The sequence below is a fragment of the Melanerpes formicivorus genome, unplaced genomic scaffold, assembly GCF_026170545.1.
Source record: "Melanerpes formicivorus ecotype bairdi unplaced genomic scaffold, bMelFor1.0.p_v2 SCAF_6, whole genome shotgun sequence".
Taxonomy (NCBI): Eukaryota; Metazoa; Chordata; class Aves; order Piciformes; family Picidae; genus Melanerpes; species Melanerpes formicivorus.
Genome location: NW_027142358.1, coordinates 15,670,313 through 15,692,418, shown reverse-complemented (window position 1 = coordinate 15,692,418; position 22,106 = coordinate 15,670,313). Strand labels below are relative to the sequence as shown.

Below are 22,106 nucleotides of genomic sequence, written 5' to 3'. Positions count from 1 at the left end.
ATTTTGCTGTCACAATTCTGCAAGTCTATGAATATCATCCTTGAGGGTTTTTTTTGTAAATAGACAATCATACAGACTTTTACTGAATGTACTTCCTATATATTGGTCAGATATTACTTCCAGTCATGTTCTTCTGTGACTAGCTGGCAAATACTGATGTTAATAGTATACTCTAATTTTAGTTCAGTACCTACACATTTTCTAAGGAGTGAACACTGCAATCAAGATGTCACCGAATTCCAGCAAAGATTTGAAAACTTTAAGACATCCACAACTATAGACAAATGCAATTTTATGTTTTGTATTATGACCTTTGTTTTTAAGACATAATATGTTGATGATTGTGCTACTGTTCCAAATGTGTCAGTTTGTATTTTTAGGAAAATATGTCTTCATTATCTTCAGAGTGGAAAGACCTTAATATATGTTCTGTGTATACCTACCTGAAAAAAATGGTAAAAGATAGTAGCTTAAGTCCTCTAAGAAAATATCCTGTACCCATTTCTACCCAAGTGATGTTGATAGTGAAAAAGGACTGACTCTTGGTCTCTTCTTTCAGACTGGTGTTTGCGAAACTAAAGCTCTTAATGATAGCCATAGAATACAAGTCGGAAAAACGAGAAAGCAGGTATGTCTTATGCCTACAAATTTTGACATTCTGGAATGCATTGTTAAGAATTTTGCCTCCCTTTTTTTCCTTCCCCACTGCCCAAATGGGCATAGCTGTTCTTATACTTTTGAAACATTTCAGATTATAATTAGCATGCCACCACATTACATCATTTCATATAACGCTAAGAAGCCTTTATTTCTGCCCTGTTGTTCTCCCCTAAAATTAATTCCAGTTAGAACATTTAGTGGAAAGTTGAGGGACAGTGATACATCCAATGACCAGAAGTGCAATTCATTTTTACTTTAAAACTTAGAATGTTTTTGTTCATAGTCTCTCAGTTTGAACTTGTTTTATTGAAAATGGAAAAGCAGAAAACAGATGTGGTATTAAAACTATGTGTATTCTCAAAGTAATAATGATTTAATTTAAATAAGTTTGGAAATGAGCTGGCCCAGATAGGATACAAGACAAACAGAAATACAGGATAAATGCAGTATTTGTATGGTATCCATTCTGATGAAACTTGTTTATATATGAATAGTATCATGAAACTGGAAGATACTAATTTAGTCTTGAAATTACCAACAGGATGACTCCTTTCCTCAAACAAAAAGAAAAATAGTATTAGTAGTATAGATTCATAGATAGAAAAAGTGTTTTATGTGGGTTGTTTTACAAAAATCCATATAAATCCAGGGGTACGCTGATCTTTTATCAACTCAACCACCAGGGCTTTAGCATACATTAATTTCTGTATAACAAAAATGTTATAAATGTGCTCTGCAACAGGTGGAGGTGCTTATAATAAAAATAGGATGATGCTGACTCTGAGCTGAATTTTATATCCCTCTGTCAGAAACTGTATTCTGTACTGCAGTAGTAAAGCTGAAATGCTGATGTAAATTTATTTTACCTTTGGCCACTAATTACTGAAACGTTAGAGGGCAATTGTTTTTCCTCACAGGAGAACCAATTATGTCATTAGAGAGCATGTAACAACTTCTGAGGTTCAGGAATTTTCTTTTCATGATGGTTATTAAATATTATAGTGTTTACTTATTAATACCTATAAAATGTGGAGCATTTGACATGGAAAATTCAATGTTGCAACCATTCATAAGAGTATTTCTATGCCAAATAGTTGGTTTTGCTTAGTTCTTCCATATATTATAAAGTAATACGTGAAGTGGTGTATGTGCTATTTGATATTATTTTTGTCCACAATTGCTGATTAAGAAATCATTTCTTCTAAAATATCAGTTTTCCAATGTTTCCAATTTTCATATGCTGTTAGATGGAATACTTTCCCACTGAATGATCTCATTCCACCTTAGCTAATGTAAACTAAATGATTTATTATTCTTTACTCTCTGAACAGTTTAATATCTTCTAAGAAAAAAAAGAAAACAGCAGTGGAACTATTTTCCAGATATTGTATTTCCAGTATTAGAAACTATTAGGTTTCTGTTGATTCTCCTGAGAATTATTGCCCAACTTCAGGTTGTCATTACTCCAGTTATCTTTTACTTACATAAATGCTAATACTGCAGTCTTTTTTTTCCAGTAATAACAGCTAATTCAAGGCTTCTATGTCATTGTTTGCACTAAGTTCAGTGAGAGTTGGATTGAGTACTTAATCATACAGTCACATATGCCTTCTTACTTAAAGTCATGCAGGTAACAGTTCATAATTAATTGATTTGGTAGGAAGCTATGCTAACAAAGGGATGTTAACAGCTGGTTTTTGTAAATGTGTTTGTAACAAGAAGAGAACATCTAAGCTAGATACTCACATTTTCTTGTAACTCTGATCCATGGATATATTTGCTGTCTTAAGTTAGTAAGTTGCAATTTTATAGTCACTTTTTGGTGAATGGAACAGCTACCTGCAGAGTAGCTTTCCTGTGCTCTTCAACCCAAATATGTTAAGTATATATTTGTGGGTTTCTGAGCTGGAGGCTGTTAGTCTAACCAGATAGGTAACGAAACAAAACTTCAGTTTCTCACTTCTTGGGTATATTTGCATTACCTTACTTCACAATAAATGAAAAGATGGAGAATTAAGATAAAAAAATAGAATGACACAGTTTGGAAATGCAAGCTGTCTTTGCACAAGATAAATTTGTATTTACCAATGATCTTTATTGATGTTGACTTTGGAAATATTTGATTTCATAACATAGAATCATAGAAACATAAGTTCTTCATTGGCATTTCTTCATGAGGGTGAAAGAGAAACTGATCATGATTCACACTTAAAACTTCAAGTGTTCACTTTTTATGAGAGTGACCAAAAGTAGATATGCACTGATTTATTTTATGATTATAGTTTAGACTCATATTTTGTAAAACATTGAGAGATTTGACATACGTTACAATTCCGAGCAACAATGATAAAAATAATTTAAAAAATATATTATTACAAGCTAGTGCTTTCTGATGAAGATGGAACAGGTATAGGACCAGTATGTTCAGGAACAGAGGAAATATTCAAATCATTCTTTCTGCCTAAGGGACGAGAAGATCTTAGCCCCAGCAGTTGAATTTTTGTTAACTAGTAATAATACAGTTTCTCTGTAAGTAATTTTTGTGTCTGATTTGAATTTTTTTTTTACATGGGGAATTTCCTTTTAAGATTAATTTCATCTGCCTGCATCACCTTACCCTCAGAGCTAAAGCAGCACAAAGTGAATTGAGAAGCATCTGAAGCGCTCAAAAGTGACAATGTGAGGCCATTCTAGATTTTCTAATCCTCCTTTTAAATTTTTACTTCAGTTTTGCTGATAAATTCGTGTACCATTTTAAGTCATGGGCAGACCTTTCATTGACTTTGTTAATGTCTTTATTACATTTAGAATGGCATATGCACTTTTTTTTTTTTTTTTAAATTTCCAGGCAGTCTCCTAGATGACAGATTTCTAAAGCTTTCTGATTTACAGCCAAATTCTTTTATCTCTGCCATGGGGAATTTGAGATCAATAGTAATTAGAAATCATCAAAACCCTACTAACGCTAATGCTAATGTACCAGTTAGCAGTGGTTGAGCTTCCTGCTTGCAGCTCTGTTCCTCCTTTTTCCCTGACTCTGAATAAAGCTGTACAATGCAGTAAGCACACCTAGATAACAATTTTTGACAGTATAAGATTGTTAATTGTAAGCAGACTTTAATTTTTTTTCTAGGCTAAATGTAGGAAATGTAGTCATAGGTATGATAAATACAAACTTGTTTCCAAATAATGGGTAAAGATTTTGTACCTGGGCAACTGTTTTTCATTGAGGTATATTGAAGATTAGGTAAAAGTGATTATTTAAGAAACTTTTATATATTTAACTTTTATATGTTTAATAATGTTTAAATTACTATTCAATTATCAACAAAACCTCTGAGGTTACAAAAATGTAACTGAATTTAGTGGGCTTCTGACCCGTTGTTATTTTCAGTAGTTGCAGGTGACAGTGTATTAGCCATTCCTTCATCTCCAGTTAGTATCTGTGAATATTATTAATCAGTTATTAAGAGCAGAAAACACTTCTTAAATAAGTTTTTGTATCTCTAATACAAACCAAATACTTCAGCTTTAAAAGTGCTCTTTCATTTGTAGAGAGTTTTTGGTTCTTTTTCTGTAGAAAAATATTAAAAGAACACGGAGAACATCAACCTGGAAATGTCTTAGCAGAGCTTGCTGAATACTTCAAAATACAGACTTTCAAGCTCCTTATTTGAAGTCTCTTTTAGATATATTTTTGCCTTTTTCTCCTATTTTGTTGTTTTGTTTTTTTCTTTTCACATTAGTAAGCAAGAAAGAAAACTTAACCAGAATTCTTCCCTCCTGCAACCCTCACTTACTCCTCTTGTTAAATTTTCTCTTTGTCTGTCCATATGTTTGTTCTCATTCTCAGCAGAAAAACCTTTGAGCCTTGAAGACTTCTAAATAAAGGGTTTTTTTGCTTTGCTTTGGTGTCAGTTGATTTCTTATCAAAGTGTTTGATTTGCAATTTTTTTCTTGTCGTTTGCAGAAGCCGAAAGCGGTATGCCCTCTTCGTTACCTTTCCTTCCAACCTCAATCCTACCTCCACTCCTTCTAACTTCAGGACTAATTCCTTGCCAAGAACACAGGAAGATAACATCTTTGTCTATCTTTCTCTGTATATACACACACATATATACATATACATATATATATATTTATCTGTCTATGTGTGTGTGTATATATATATCTTTATATCTATATCTGTGTGTATATTTATATATGAGCCCCCACTCTCAAAGAGGAGAGAGAACAGCATTTTATCTCTCCATTGGTTCTTGTGACTCATGCACTAACTTCTTTGCAGAAAGTACAAAACAAAACAGTATTAAGTTTTTTAGGCTTTTTTTCTTTCCCCTTGTGGAGTCATTGGTATATCAGACTGTTATATTTGAAAAGCAGACTTTACAGTTAGTATCTCCCTTCTTCTTTTTTCATTTGCTCTGTATCATGACTATGTGTATTTTGTCTTTGCCAGCCCTTGTGCGGCCATATTGTCTCCATATTCACACTGTCACTGATGTTCTTCTTTCCCCAGAATCCTTCTTCAAAACATGTCTTAAACTGCAGTGGTTCATGGTCTCTTGTAGTCTCACCTTCCATTAACAACAGCGAAATACCTTTTTCTTTGCATCGTTGGTCCTGTTTTGAGCCCAGTAATTCATAATACAGTATTCATTAAAACTGTTGTACTGTTCCAGTGAAAGTCTCATGGATAGTTTGTACTATATGTCATATTCATTTTAATGACATTTATTAAGCTCATTTATGAAGACATTGCCAAATGTATTTGTTTATCAATTTCGATTTTTATTTGAGATGGCATGTTCTGCATTTTCTTCTCGTGTCCCATACTGTGAGCCCCTCCCTAGTCTACATTCTGTCTTACTGCTTTGCTGTTTTGCTGAAGTAAACAAGGCATGCTTTTTTATGTCCTCTCCTCTTTCCTCTTCTCAGCTTTGTCTTCTGAGTTGCTTATACAAGTCTGTCAGACTGTCAGTGTTTCTCTTTGGAGACACATTCCCATTGTCCAGACATTTCAGTTTCCTTCTTCATCTTACTCTGCAAACTCTACTTTCCATGTGTGTTCTCTTGCGTGTATTGTATATGGGTTTGGTGTTTTGTTTTGTTTTGTGAGGGTTTTTTTTTCTTTTTCCTTTTTTTCCCTTTTCTCCTGTGGTTTCTGGGTAGATGTGTGAAAAGAGAGGTGGCTTCCTGTCAGCTTGGCATTATTGATATGATCCAACTGCAGAGAAGTTACTGCAACACTTAACATCTTCAAGGATCTGTAGTTGTTGCACATCTACTTTGCTTCTTGCTTTTAAGTATATATTATCTTGTGGTGAAGGCATGTTAATGCTGGCATGCTGAGCAGTATGAGGAAGTGTTGTACCGAGTGAAGTTGCTTGCTCCCAGAATAAAATACATTCTGCTGCTTCATTGTACTTCTGGAATCAGAAGGAATAATTTCATTGTTTCAAAGTGTATTTAATTTGCCAGCACCATTGAACTAGTTTGGACTATGCCCCAATAAAATACCTCACATATGTCCTGTAGATCATGACTTTGTAGTTGATGTTGTAGAGAACTTAACTCCTGGGAGCAACCTTTTATATGCTTATAGGAATTAAGCTTTAATATCCTGTAGCATGTAATGTGCACTGTGTCTTTTGCCTTGTACTCTTTTTATTGTCTTACTGGATTTTTGTGTGTAGAGCAATGTGGATCTGAATTAATGCCAATGATAGAGCCCAGAAGAAAGAAGCAATACTTTAGAGTTACAATCAGTGAGAAGCTGGTATGCACACAACTCCCACTGTGGGATTTGTGCACCTACCCTCATACTCTATGTCAAAACATACCTTGAAGCAAAAAATACTGTCTCAAGCTAATTTTGTGATTCTAATTCTCTAGTTGTGTGAAGGACATGGTACATTTTAAGAGGCAATTATGCTAATAGTAGTGCATTTCATCTGGGCATGGGGGGAAACAATCAAGAATAATAGTTGGTTTTATTTTAAAATGTGGTGGCTATAGTCAATACCACCACATAGTCCTGTTTTACACAATGTATTAATAGCAATTAAATAATATATTATCTTCCTTATTACAAGATGATATTGCTGCTGTTTAAGTCACGTGGGGAATGGTACAGCACATCTACCACAAGGTTTAAAGCAGAGCTATTGCAGCTTTTGTCATTTGTGTAGTCAAAATTTTACCATTTGTGTTACATTTAATTCAACAATTGGTCTTTTTTTTACACAAGGATGACAGTTACAAGGGTAGCCATAAATCTGAGAAATAAATAAAAATGGAGGGAGTTTTACTGAATCAGTCAACTTTCTTTGATGCAGGGATGTTAAGTTGGTCACTGATATTGGGATTCATCTCACCTAATTTTTATCCATCTCAACATTAGATGTCTAATCTCCTTTCAGTTATCCAAACTTAGACCATAATTGCAAGGGAAAAAAGAGAAATTTCTTGAAAGCACTTTCCATTCTGAGACAGATGAGCTGAATCCCACCTTTAGTGCTTTGTAAAATGTAACTTTCAAAGTAAGAACAAACAAAAATAATACAAAAATGAGCCTGTTGACAAAGAAAGTTCTTTAAAAGATTCTTCAAATATAAGTCTCCACAGATTGACCTTAACTTTATTTTCCATTTGCCATTCTTCCTATAGTGCGTTAAAATATTGTTGCCATTCATTGTTTTCTGTGCTATACTAGCTGGGCATCACCACATGCCTTTGTCAGCAGTTTTAAGACCTTCACTGCACTTTTACCATCCTAATAAGAACCCTGTTTTTCTCTAAGAGGAGACTGACAGTTGCACAAACCTGATAGTAATCTACTGTATAAATGCTGTATCTAGATAAAGAGTTCAAAGATCTGTACATGTGCAACTTCAGCAGTAATGGAAGCCTACTCACTTTCAAGCTGGGCAAAGCAAATGGTAGAGCCAGATCACTTAGGAAGTGGCTGACCAATACACACCTACAGTGTAATGGTGATTCAGGTGCTGAAGCTGATTGGTTGTGTCTGCAATATTGACTCACATAGAAGATAGCTCAGTACTATAGGAAGATACACAAAATATTTTTGTGTCCTACTGATTTTTTTTTTTTTATACTGATAAAATATTTTTAAGTGGTTTATATCTTCTAATAGCATGAAAAAGATATTAGCCTTCAAAGCTTCTAATGCTGTTTCAACCCAAGAAAAATATTTTGAGTCCCATATGTATGACATTTGAAAGCAAAAGGCAAATACAAACCACCCAATAGCAGAAATGAGTAGAAAATAACTAGTTGGAGGGAATTAGTCCTGCCCCAAACTGTGTCCATGATTTGTTATACAGTTCAAACTTCCATCAGGTTCTCCACCAAATGTCTTTAAGTTCATCAAAACACAAAAGACCTGCAATTAGTAATAAAAAACTTAGCTCACTTTTAATGATTAAAGGAAGAATTAATATGGTATTTATCTAAGTCATAATATTGTTGTATTATGCAGCCAATCAGCCAGCCATACACTACCAAAACGGTATTGAGCAATGCTCATGTTCTGGGCCAGTTTCAGGTAACATAATAATTGCTTAACAGGTACTTATATGTATTTTATTTTACTGACTGTAGTATGTATACTTAAAACATCAGAAATACATAATCCATCCAATGACTAAACAGAACAAAATTAACGCTGTCAGAGATTCTAACAGATCTCTGTTCTACACTGACATAATATCCTATTGTAAATTTTCCCTGGGCAATGAAAGAGATCTTTAAGCACTAATTTAGAATTGTCATGATTGCATTTGAATTTTTTGTTTTTCTTTTATTTTGCCTTTAATTATTTTTTTTAAACTGTGTATGTTAAATATGCATCAATTTCCATTTGTTCTCCACCTGCTAGTACATCATTCAGTCTGGGAATTCAGTTTCAACTGTATAGATACTGTTGTTCCTGATTATTTCCTGAGCTTTAAGAGTTCAAGACTGGGCTGGATGTAGCTTTGAGCAATCTGTTCTGGTGTAAAATACTCCTGTCTAGGTTGGAACTGGATGATCTTTAAAGGTCCCTTCCAACCCAAAACATTCTGTGATTTATTCATTGATGCCTGAGAGTAGAACCAAATTCAAGGGTGATTTCTACAGTTTTTGGATGTGTGATGTTTTCATTATTCTTAGATCTGTGATCTTGCTTGTAGTCACCATGCAAATCTTGTTTAGCAAAGAGACTAACATTTGCTAGATGGCAGATAAGTGTAAAGTGGAGATGTCCAAACCTCATATTCTGTTCAGAAGTGGCTTCCAAATTGTCATATTATCATAGGCTAATGAAACTGGCTTCTCTTAAGTTGATGCTGGTGAAGTACATTAAATTCCTCTTAAGCACATTATTCAGATGGCTGTAATTGCCTTGTATTCTAAATGTTCATATGTGAAGAAGCAAGAGATAATAATTTATTTGCAGTGACATGGGACCTCTGTCATGAAAGCTTTGTCCTGAGGAATTTTTTTCTGGAACTGGAACTGTTAAGGAAATTATAACGAAAAGTTTTTTGAGCTTGCTATTACTATGTTAGTTTCTGAGGTAACTTAAACTAAAAATGTGAAAAAAAATATATTTTTTAATCAGAAATCTAGGAGATTTGGAAATATTTGGCCTTCATTGCTTAAATTCATGAGCCGATATAGGAGACTGAAAAATCAAATTATATTTTATGATGAAAAGATATATTTGGAAAAGTCAGGGATGTCACTTTGAACAGCATTTTTTTCCAATGTGTGGCACAGAGTGCATTTGGGTTATCTATGTATACTGTTTTTAAACATCATGAGTTTAAGTCCTTGTTTCCCTTTTCCTACAAGTTCCTATATCTGCAAAACTCCCCAGCCTTGGAGATGCATAAAAATGAGACATTAGTTGAAGCTTTCTCTCTTAAAACTCTGATTTATTTTGCCACATGCTTATCTTCTCAACTGTGGGGAGATATATATATTCATATTTTCATGAACTGCTTAAATGGATACATGTGTATTTAAGTAACCAATACATACATTCTTCATGGTATGCTCATAAGCCCATTTTATTTTTCTCTGTCCTCTTTTGTTCTCAGTATTCAATTCTTTTAATTTGAAATGTTTCCCTTGCTGTACATATTAGAGTGAGTGCTTATCAAAGCGTAACTTTAGCTAACGACACTGCAGGTCTCATAAGAAATAATTCAATGGCTGCTTTAATAAGCAGCATATTTAATAAATCCATATAGACTCAGTAGTAATTACTCATGCTTTTGCTCTACTTAAGTATCAGTGTGTATAGAAACCCAAAGCTTTATGAGCATTTGCTGTAACTCTGCCAGTAGCAGTGATGGGGCAAATTAATTTCTGTTCTCTACAGAAGATTTTGCTGCTTAGGTCCTACTGTGACCACATCCGTATTTTGTGGCAATAAGTACTTTGTATTTGTGAAAATAAGCCGATGTGAATGAAGTATAAAATCTGACAAAAAAATAAAATCTCTACACTGACCCATCTGAATTAATTTCATGTGTCTCAGAAAACCTTGAGATACAAAATCATGCTCACAATATATTACATCTTAAATGAAACCATTTACTTCTGATTTGAGATTGTGTTCACTGCCTCTTAAAAGAGCTGCTTCATTTGTTCATTTCTTTGTAAAATTTCAAGTTCTGTGAGGGGGAGTCAACATTCACATATCCAGTGGTTATCTCAGGCGTGGAGTTGAAGTGCATTTAGTAGGATTTTTGACTGTTTACCTATGTTTTATCTGTATTCAAGAAGGGTGGGGGGAAGGGATGGGGGAAAGGTGAGTCTGATTAAAGTGTTCATCTGGTTTCACTGAAAAGCTGTAGTAATTCTGTGAGTAAGGACAAATAATGAAATAAGGGCAGTAGCCATTTGTACTTAAGAAAAACACCCAACCCAAACCATAGTACAAGACTGTATTTTAGAAAGACCAGTGTAGTAGAAATAAATGAGACTAGCATCTGTAGAATATTTTTGAGTTTAACAAATAATTTTTCAGTATAATAGCAGATTAAGTACTAGCAGACAGAAGAAAGCACAAAACAATGTGCTTATAAAGCTTTCAGGTACATTTGTTTTGCCACACTAATTTATTAATAATATATAGATAATAAATAACACCTTGAATGAGATATATGCTGAGAGCTATTATTTTCCCTCCTAACAATAACATGAAAGACTTTCGGCTTTCAAATTTTATTAACATATGTCTGTCCAGAAATGTGCTTATTTTTGTATATATATTTCCCCAAATTTGGGCCAAATCCACAAGCATTTAAATAGCCAGTAGACTTTATTTACTGTAAATTGTATATGTGTCTGATTACTACATTTGGACTTACAAAGGCTAAGCTTTCATAAAAGCTTAAAAACAGAGAACTTTTGACAAGCATTGTTAAGTTTTAACAAGTCTAAAGCTTAGTTGTATTACACATTAATCTATTGAAGAATTTATTTACATCTAGCTGTATATCCATATTTAACTGGGTACTTTTCCAAGTGCCTCACCTAAAATATATTGTTACATTTTTATGAAAATAAAAATCATATGTCATAGAGAGACATGGAGTACCTCACTTCTTGATAGCAGTTTATGATTTCCTTCATCAAATTTAGATGAGGCTATTCTGTCAGCATGGTTGGGTTATTTTTGTTCTTTGATGGCTACACAGCAGTGTTTTAAAAATTTTCTATTCATTTTATGTTTTTTCAGCTGTCATGACTGGTTGTCTTGTACCATTCCCCTTGAGTGTATGTGTGCATTTATTATTTTAAACAATAACACTATATGTTCAGATAGGGGTCCCATTAACATTGTATTTCACTAGCAATTGGCAAAAATTTGCATCAAAGGGTTTAGTCTCATAAATTATTTTTGGTTGTTATTAAGAGGTGGTGGCTGATTCTTCCCTTTACATCATGCTGTGAATTTTTCACCACTTTATATGACAGAGCAAGAATGCTGAAATGCTCAGGTTCACACATCATGTTTTAGAGATTCTTTGTTCTTTTGTATAGTCTATATTTAATGTAAAAAACATAAGAAAACAGATGTAAACACTTATATGATGTGATTGTAGGCAGAGGCATGTGACTGTCTCAAACTGAAGTTTTTGTAAAAAGGATGCTATTTGATTAGAAATTTCAAGGAAGAATGGTTTGAAATTTCTTTGCAGCCTTTCCTAACTAGTGGGTCCCCTATAACAGATTCAAATAAGATATTTTGGAACATTCAGTTAAAAGTAACTTAAACTTATGGTCTGTTGTTTTTGTTCTTGTTTCACTGAGCAGTATATTAATCAATCCTGGAAACCATGTCAAGATTCAAGAAGGTACTTTAGGATTCTTCATTGCAAGTGATGCCAAAGAAGTAAAAAGGTAAAACATATCTTTTTATCTTTAATTCAAACATAGTGTTTTTGATTTCTGCTTCCATCAGATGTAAACACATCACCTAATTTTCATTATTGTGTCTTTAAAGATTCTTAGGGGAAACTGAGCTGATGCTCTACTGAACCAACCATATGTGCCTGCCATTTTCTTAACTACAGTCCCAAATATCAAAGAAACAAAATAATTTTACAACAAATGTGAAGAGAAATTATTTTGTTTATTTTTTCTGAATCCAGATCGAAAACGTAAACCATTTTGATTCTAATTTCTCTATGATTAGTTTGTATCAATGGAATTACTTGGAGAGGGGCAGAGATGTCATTTTTTTTCTGAGTTTCACATTTAGAGTAATACCTATTTAGATGTTAGCAAATATTTGATGTGAACAAGCTACCATAGTCATTCAATAACTGCATTAGCAGAATAATAATTCCTGTAATTTTTCCTTATTGGAACTACATGCTCTATGGCTTCATAATAAAAAAATCAAGCTACAGCAATCCCAACCACTGTAAACAGCCCCAGAGCTTCTTTGAGTTGGTTGTATTATATTTGGGTTGAATGAAAAGGGGATTTGTGCTGTTGTGTTTAGGACCAAACTTGTATACACTTGTTAGGATTATAATATGCTCAAAAGGAATAAAAGAGCAATGTGAGAAAGTAATTTTTAAAAGAAGTAATTATTCAATGTGGGTAAAATTAATTAAAAAAAGAACAGAAGGACTGTTTGCAGCTGAGTGCTTCCTCATGATTTGTGTTTCTATTGTAAGGCATACTACCAGAATCTGATTTTTACTTAATGTTTTCCTTGATTTAGCTAAATCCTGTTTTGGAATAAAATATTCAAATTGTAACTTAATTTTTTAATCATTAAATTACAGTGAAAATAGTATATAAGCAAAGCATATTTGCTGCAAATATTTAAAGAAAGTCAAAGTCTCAAAACAGTGAAATCACTGAAAACTTGATTTCTGTTTCATTAAAGAACTGAGATAGTTTTTGGATAAGAGAAACATAGTGACCAGCACAGCATCGCTGCTGTCCTCTCATATTTCTAACATCATCTTTGGATTATTTGCATCCAGCACTGCCTCAGGTATGCTGCCTTTCAGCATATAGTTCTTTTCCTCTCTGGTGCTTTTCTCCAGTGAGAGAATGCAGACATGTGAATAGAACTCCATGTGAATACAGAACTGTCTTCACATTCTTTTACTGAGATGCTAGGGTTTTTATATTATTATTTATAAGATATTTTACACTCTCCTATGAAATAATTTCATACTGTAAGTAAAAATTACCTGACATATCATTTTGAACAAGGACAGATTTTCTATTATTAATGTATTTAGAGAAATTTTATACATCATTCATCTAGCATGTTTTATCTAATAGCAAGATGAAACAAAATTCCTAATTCACTCTGGTTTCTGCAGAAGGCTTTGTTTAGAAACATGCTGCCTGCCTTTACCACATTTCTTAGCTGTTCTGGACAAAGCAAATGATTATCATGTGTGTTTCAACTAACAAAGCCGATTATGTAAAGTCTTAATTTCACCTTTGTGAGTTATGAATCAGAGTCAGAAAAATACTCTAAATTTGAGCTTATTTTGAGTGGGGGGAAAAAGGTTTTTTTAAATAAAAGTAAAATGTACCTCAAACTCAAATGTAATTATACTTGGCTTGTGTTACACCCTAATGGAGGGAATTAATCTATTCATATTTATCAAATATATATTCCAGAATGAAATATAACATGCAATCCTCAGTTGCTCTTCTTGCTAGAATTACTTTTACATTTTTAGAACAATAGAAACAATTGTACGTAGCAATAATTATGCCCAGCTAAATAGCTTCATGTAAAATGTTGAGTGTTTAAATAGAATACAAGCTGTAGGAATGACATCTTTATTATTCTTTCTTTATTTAACATCAGAAATCCACATGCTTCAAATTCACTTAATTCAACCCAGTCATATAGAAGGATAATTATATTACAGTAATCACTTCTTCTGACTTTGCACATAGGATAGTCTTTAGGACGTTTGCCCTGCTGTGGACTTCAGAAACACGATCTGTAGAAATTGTCTATATCCAATTCATGTCATGAAGTTTGAGGGAATGTTAGTGACAGTGAATTCTTATTCAACAGAAGGGCCTTACGGCTGGATTGGGGCGAAGCTGTAATAATTGAAGATAGTTTTCTCCTCCTTGCTTATGTCTTGATGACAACTCATGGTTTGAAAAAAAAAAACAACTTTTTTTCTCATTTCCTTGGAGAAGATTTGTTTTCTTTTTGGTGGAAGGAGATTTTGAAGACAACTAACTCCCTACATTGTCTACAACTACCAGAAAGGAGGTTGTGGTGAAGGCACCCAGCTAGGAATCAGTCCAGTGACAGTAGTCTGCTGGAACCTAACCTCACTACAAACAAAGGATACAGTGTATGTTCCACGTGCTTTCCACCCACTAACATTCAGTTCAAAGCACCCGCGTCTACCACCATAATCTTTCCAGTCCAATCCTCTGATACACGTTGGAATATCTCTGTATATAGTTAGCAGCCACCAGTGTCCCGTCCAGTCGCCATCTGGTGGACATGCCGTGGAATTGCACCCTTTGTTATTTAAATAGAAAGTAATTCTGTAAATATTCAAATTGAGTCCTAATTATAAATACTAACCACTTATGGGATGTATTTCACAATCGTGCACTAGAACATGTATATAAAATAGTGGTTCATCGGTTATTAATAATTTTAATAATAAAATGATATTAACATAATTAATATTTCATATTAATAAATTAATAACCTCTTCATCACAGTTGTAGTGAGGTGAATGTCTGTCTCTTCTCCTAAGTAACAAGGGTGAGAGGAAATGGCCTCAAGTTGTGCCAGGGGAGGTCTAGGTTGGGTATTAAAAGTAACTTCACTGAAAGGGTTCTCAAACACTGGAATAGACCCCTCTAGGGAGGTGGTTTAATCCCCATCCCTGGAGATGTTGAAAGATGCATACATGTGGTGCTAAAGAACGTGGTTTAACACCAGACTTGGTAACCAAGTCAGATAATGGTTGAACTTGGTGATCAAAGGTCTTCTCCAAACAAAACAATTCTATGATTCTAAGTCCAGATTTTTTTTTCACAGAAAAGTTTGCAAGTAGATCAGAAAAGGCTTTCTCATTTTACATTCTGCTTCCTTGAAATAGTAAGACAGTTTCACAGTCTGAAACAGTAATCTTCCTCAAAGCTTATTAGCAAAATTAAGTTTGTTACAACTAGGATTTGCATCTTCTGCTAGTAGCTAACATACCATTTTGATTTTAGAACTGTTAATAATATTCAATGAGGTCTTATTACAAATTTAAATTTGTATTCTCTGGTGCATATCTCATATGCTGTACTTTCCTCTTGATGGGCCACTTCATTACCAGGGCTGTTCTTCAGATATGAAAATAATTTAGATAACTATTTGAATTAGGTATCTAGTTTGTATTTCTGAACATTACTTTTAATATAGTTACACCTGAGAGGAACACTAATTAATCTAAAAGGAATTGGTAGCAATCATTCTAGCTGAACTACCAAAGGCTGTATTTATTCAGAGGCTGTGTATTATTATTATTTTTATTTTTTGTATTTTGGACAACAAATTGTTCTATTCCAGCGATCTCTCTACTGTTGTTGCAATCCAACCATCCAGAACTGCTGCCAAAATCCATGGGTGGTTGCATAGTGGCAGTTTTCGTTCTTAAGGCCAATTTATATTAAGAAGCCTGCAATGAGAGAGGCTTGGGAAGATAGGCATTGAGCTGACATATCTTGATTATGGATAAGTACAGGGAAATTTCAGCAGGTTGAAAAGTATGTATAATTTGTTACACCAGCAAGAATCCTTGTAAACTAACTGTCCAGCTAGGGGCTAGCTTGGTGATCCTCATGAAATCTGTCACGGCAGCCCTACATGACTCGTTATCTTGACAGGCATGATTAACCTTTCCTGTGGGCAGTCCAATGGCTGTTTATTAAATTGGAATTCTGTTTTAATCATACTTTAAAATCAAATGTTTACCCTTTTTTACTTCCTTAGTTCTCCTTTTGGTTCACCTAGTGGGAAGCCATTTGATAGCAGGAGTAGAGAGCTAAATGGTTCACCTTGCTAATTGTGTGATTTTGTTTGAAATCTTGGCTGTCACTCCAAACCCAAAAAGATTCTTCTTTATTCAGATATGAAGGACAAAAAACCCTAGTCTGAATTAAGATTATTTCAGTTCTTTCATTTATTTATTCCTTTAGGAGCATATTTTGAGTAGATTTTCCCCTTCTGGTTTGGTTTGTGTTTATGTAGATAGCATATCTAATGTTACTGTCACATTGCAGTCTCTCATTTTACTCATAATGAAGTCCTGCTTGTGACCAGGATGAAAAATTGGCCCAGGCTGCTAGACAGTCTTTAAAAAAAAAAATAAAATCTGATATGTCTGATAAGAACAAATATATATTGGCAACAATATTCATTGGATGCTCTTTTTTTCTAAGATAAAAGACAAATTAACTGATACACTGTGTCATAATTATCATCCCTTCTCCCAAATACATTTTAAATAGAAGTATATTAAAAGAAACACTAATTTGGAGTCTTACATTTGAAATTAATGTTCTTGCAGCAAATATTTTGTACTTTCAATGTTTAAGTGTTTTCAGAGATTAAAGGAAATTAATGCTGGCATGTTTCATTAATTTGGCACTGCAACAAGAGGAAATGTGGGACTAATTTCATTTATATGTATTAAGAAATGTGTCAGTTTTTCCATTCTGTCTCTCTAGGGCATTTTTTTACTGCAAGGCCTGTCATGATGACATCACTGATCCTAAAAGGATAAAAAAATGTGGCTGCAAACGGCGTAAGTAATATTTCTATCACTCCCTCTCCTTTTCATGTCGTGTTCATTTTAAAGAGTATCTGTACATATGTTTACATGGTGGTAAGAAAAACTAAGAAATAAATACACAGTAGCATAGTAAGTACCATTTACATTTCTGAAGTCCTTACACTTACACTACATTTCACACCACTCACACCTGTTTCTTCATTAAAAACTTCATTATGATCCAAAGTCACCAAAATCTGAAGAATTAAATCTAATTATATGTAATTATGGAAGTTTCGGAGTTAAAAATGAGGAACAGTGAGGTAACCCACACACCCAAATCTTTGGTCAACAGTTAAAGAGAAATAAGTTATCTGTTAAATTGTTGGGGTTTTTTTTAAGACTTACTTTATTTGTATCGTCTTCTCTATTCCTCCTTCATATAGTGCATGCTTTTTACACATGCTGTATGAAAACAGTTCCCAAAGATTTCTAATTTTAGTATGAGGCCTACATTTTTCAATGAAACCTCTTAGCAGATAAGAATCAGGAATTCACAGTGTAAAAGGCAAGAAACTTTTATTATACATCAGTGAGAATCAATGTTACTTCATCAGTACTAGAAAACCAGGGAGAAAATAGTATCCTTTGGGACGGTGAACACAATGGATATCTTATCAGCAGTAGGGCCGTGGAGAGGTGAGAATGACAGCTTCGATATGTAGCACAAGGAAATGTCCCAAATGGCATGGTCACATGTATCTGTCCAGTAAATTAAAGAATGTTGGAAAAAGGAAGAGACAAAGTGATGGAGTTAGTGAGGCAGCAGAAGAAAGAAGCTCTCAGAGCTGCTGCAGTGGGCACTGAAGGAGGGCACTTCTCATTAAGGAGAGAATCCTCTGAGTCAGTTGAAAATGAAAAAAGTGGTCAGTGAGAAAAAAAAAATCTTAAATTTCCCTTTTATTATCTTCCCTCTCCCCTCACCTGCCCTCTTCCCTCTCCCCTCATCTGCCCACTCCCCTCTACTTCCCTGCACACACACACACAAACACACACGCACATGGTCACAGGTACCATCAGAGCTGGCAACTCTCAGTACTGCTGAGAACATCTTTCACTGAAGAACATGCTCACAATTATTAGGAATAATACAGTTGCTTTGCTTTTACAGTTCTGTCAGCGGGCAAAAAATGTGCATGAAAAATTTCAACAGTAATTAGTGAATTTTTGTCTCTCAAATTTTGGTGCCAGCCTTGAGATCTTTCTTGTGGACCTGATTTTGCTGAAGTCTGCTATTCACATAAAACGTCTTAGTTTTAGCTTTCAAATCACTAATCACTTTTGAAAAATCTTTACTGTGTTATCCATCTGTAAGCTACGCAAATCATGGGGCTTAAAAATGCAGTCTAACCAAAACAAAGCATAAATTAAGAAAACTCCTTCCCTGCTTAATTAGGAAACTGTCAACTGCTCTGTCAACAGCTAGTATTTCAATTTGATTTTCAAAGACACTGCAAATAGTTACACATGTGTTTATGTAGTCCTATATGATAGATATCTTTTAATTACCAAGTAACATAGTAATTAGAGGCAGCTGAATGTGGAAAATGTGTAAGATGAACTGAAAGGTTGGTATGTAAACATATTGACACATTCAGGTGAATTAAATGTGAAAGAACATCTTTACATGGAAAACTTCATTATGGTGGCATTAATTAATGCATCTTCCTGTGACACTTGAAAGCTGCATTCTTTAATAATGCATCTGAGGTTGCACATCAATTTAGAGAGTGTCTGAAGATTAGCTAGTGGTTATGTTGGAGTCTAAACATAGCCATTTGTTCAAACCTGTTAGGCCTAATATTAATAATTCAGGGCAGATCAGTACTTTTCCATGAGGCTAGTGATAATTGTAACCTTGGTTTCCTTTTCAGTTTCTTTGCCATCCCTTTCTCCTTACGCATCATACTCCCTGAATAACCTATGAATGCTGATGTCACATTGTCTGGGGAAATGCTTATGTGGAAATTGTATTCACAGATTGTTAATATTTTTAAAAATGTTTCCAGTCTCTTTCTTATTCCATTTAACTACAGTTTTTGCAAGAAGGGGCCAAATACATGTATATATTTATATAAAATGCAACCATGTTGTGATAAAACCTCTAAACTGGATGACCTCCTCCTACTGTTTCTTTCATTTTGTGCAACAGCTATGGTCTAATTCTCTCTATATTTTTTCCAGTGACAGTGCTTGCTGTGAGCGGTGGGGGTTGAACCCCAGAGGGGACATATCATATGTACATTGATTTGTTTGAAGGAATTTCTTGAAATCTATGACAATTGACAAACTTTTGATTTATTTTTCCTCTTGCTGCCTTGGAACACGGCCCCTACTATATTTTAACTGCACACTGATAGTGATCTATTGTGAGTAAAAATGGGTTCCCTGTAGCCCAGAGTGCGGTCCAACCTGTCTTTCTCTAGCAGAGAGTATTTTTGTTCAGTTTTTGGTTCTTTTCTTTATTTATGTTGCATGTAGCAGTGACGTCATACCCACAAGTTTCTCATCGTTTACACCCATGGACATTAGGGTGACGTTGAAGAAAATACAGCAGTTTTCCCCTCTTATGCCTTTTTGACCCCTTTTTTCCACAACCATATTTTTTAATCCCTATTTCAAAATTATATCTTGGCAATAGTATTTCCTTTAAATTATTCCAGAGATATCTGAGGAATTTTTAGGAGTATCAGTTAAGCTGGCACAGTTACTGGGTTAGGTGCAATTCATTGTGAGATCTGTGTTCAGGGTTTTTTTGTAGTTTGTCTGTTCCATTGCATAGCTGACACAAAAAGCACAGCACAGCAGTCTGTTACTGTCCTTCTCTAACTCCTTTCTCCTCATTGGAAAAAAGGAGATTAGGGAAAAGCCAGAATTAGATTGTGGCTAACTTTTAATGTACAAACCTGCAGATACATTCAACATGAAATAAGCTGCAGTGTTTGTTTTCCTCAGCTTGCTTTCTTTGAAATTTGTTAGATGAGCAGAGCCACACTGACTTTTCAGCACCTAAACTGTAACATTTCACATTATTATTAGGTATAGAATATGAACTTTATAGACCACTTCATATCAATCTGAGTCATGCAACTTTTAAATGTACAGAATCTATGAAGGCTCTTGTCAGACAGTTAGTGTGTACAGTCCTGTTAATTTAAATTAAAACAGCTTTTGGGACATGGAAAGAATTTTCTGCTTAGAAACACAAGCACTGCAAAGAAATCTGCTGGTTATAAGGCAGTGTTGGTATTATAGGGGTTTGTTCTTTCAAACAGCAAGAGGGGTCAAATATTTCATAGCCACAGTGAGGCATTACTGTACCAGACTGAGGCTACTAACCATACCATACATCTGCAGCTATTCTAAATAAGTGATGAGACTTTTTCACTATTACACCAGATACTCTCAGTTTATGATTCATTGTCATTATTTACTATATAACTTACTGTGGTGTTGGCAAACTACCCTAAAAGAGTGAGATGCTCTTGTGGTAGAAAGGATACAAAGAGTGAAGAGGAATGTGTCCAAAGATCTATTTTCAGACAATAGAATGACATGGCAGGAACACAGGGCAGCGCAGAAGATTGTGAAACAGGTCAAGATGATAAGAATCAGTACCAAGTAATACACCGGAAAGGAACTAATTTTTATAGGTAAAATGAGGAATTCCATTGACTTTGAGGCAAAATACTAGAAGTAATTTGGATTTATTTGAAGCAATATTTTTCTTAAAAACATGTTTCTATGCTGACGTTTTTCTGGTCCAGAGAAATTAAACAATAATATATAAACAAATAAGAGCTCTTCATTCTGAGAGAGTATTAGAAAACAAAAGGCCATATAGTTTGCCTTAGGTGTTTTGTTGGGTTTTTTTTCCATTTCCCCAATAGCTTCAATTTGTTCAGGAGTACAGTTAGCTTTGATAGTACACTGGCTGAGAGTCTTCTTTAAGGGCATAATCAGATTTGAAATTTAAAATGAATTGGTCTATAAATTTGCCATTGCTTCCAAGCTTGCGAGTCATTCTTACAGCTACTAAAATAGGGCAAAATGTCTACTCAGTTCATCTGCTGTTTCTACAGTTTTGACAAAGAACTGTATGAATTCCAGCAAAAAAAAGTCATGAGTTGCCTTTGATTGCAAAAATTGCAAGGTAGTGAACGAACTGTCTTTATGGTCTTGAAGTCGTTCTGTAAAAATTAAATAATGGTGAGATAGCTTTGCCAGTTGTATTAAGAGAAAATAAATTCTCACAAATGGTTTAAGATATGCTGCTGTATTTTTCAGGAAACTGAAATTATGCTGGGGAAAGTCCTTTCAATATTTCAGTCTCATGATGCAAACCAGCATTGCTACAAGGCGATCAGATCAGTCTAGTCGTCCTTTAATGCTGCTGTTTTACTTACAGCGTGAATCATGAGAACCTGATGAATTGAAATGACACTGTAGGCATTTCAATTCTTAAGTGAGGTGGGACCTTTTTCTGCCTTATGCCGGTTTAGAAACTCATCAGTGTCTTCGCCAGCTGTTATCTCATAGAGACCCACTAGATGTCCTCGTAGATCTACTTTTTGTTACTGTTGAGATCACAAGAGCTGCTATGGAGCTGAGTGGAGTACGAGGATTGGATAGACTGGTCTAAAAATTTTTTAAAGCCCACACATAACAACAGTAAAACAGCAAACAACAAAACAACAACAACAAAAAAAGCCCAGCAAAGATGAACTGATTCTTTGTTCTGCTTGCTTAATAAAAAAAAAAAAAAAAAAAAAAAGGAGCTGTTCCTTGACATCTTAGGTAGAGAATAATCTACAGTTTCCTTTGCTTATTTTTGCAGCTGGAAATATTTCCCATTACTGTTTGTGGACTCTAAGTAACACCTCAGATGCAGACAATCTAGAAATTTTTACTGAACTTTTTGAGGTTTTGATACCAGAACGCAAAGTTTTTTCTAGCTTAGACATCTAAAGCACATTCCTTCTTTATTAGAATAACGGAGGGCCTAAGAAAACTTTCAGCAAAAAATGCCTTGTTTTGTCAGTAAATTAAGTAGTCTGATTTCCTTGTCCATGATAATTTCCC

General features: G+C 34.3%; 1 protein-coding gene across 20 annotated transcripts in view; it reads left to right on the top strand.

Annotated features, from left to right (window-relative positions):
• The window catches only part of KCNMA1 (potassium calcium-activated channel subfamily M alpha 1), a 410,890-nt gene that overhangs the window by 295,446 nt on the left and 93,338 nt on the right, over nt 1–22,106 (top strand). For 14 of the 20 annotated variants that reach the window (XM_068139897.1, XM_068139896.1, XM_068139895.1 and 11 more), the window contains 3 exons: nt 560–628; nt 11,995–12,081; nt 16,921–16,997. In XM_068139897.1, the coding sequence (XP_067995998.1) occupies nt 560–628; nt 11,995–12,081; nt 16,921–16,997 (233 nt within the window). Of the gene's footprint in view, nt 1–559; nt 629–11,994; nt 12,082–16,920; nt 16,998–19,384; nt 19,394–22,106 lie in introns of all 20 variants that reach the window. The other 6 variants (XM_068139893.1, XM_068139903.1, XM_068139889.1 and 3 more) reach the window with 1 other exon arrangement.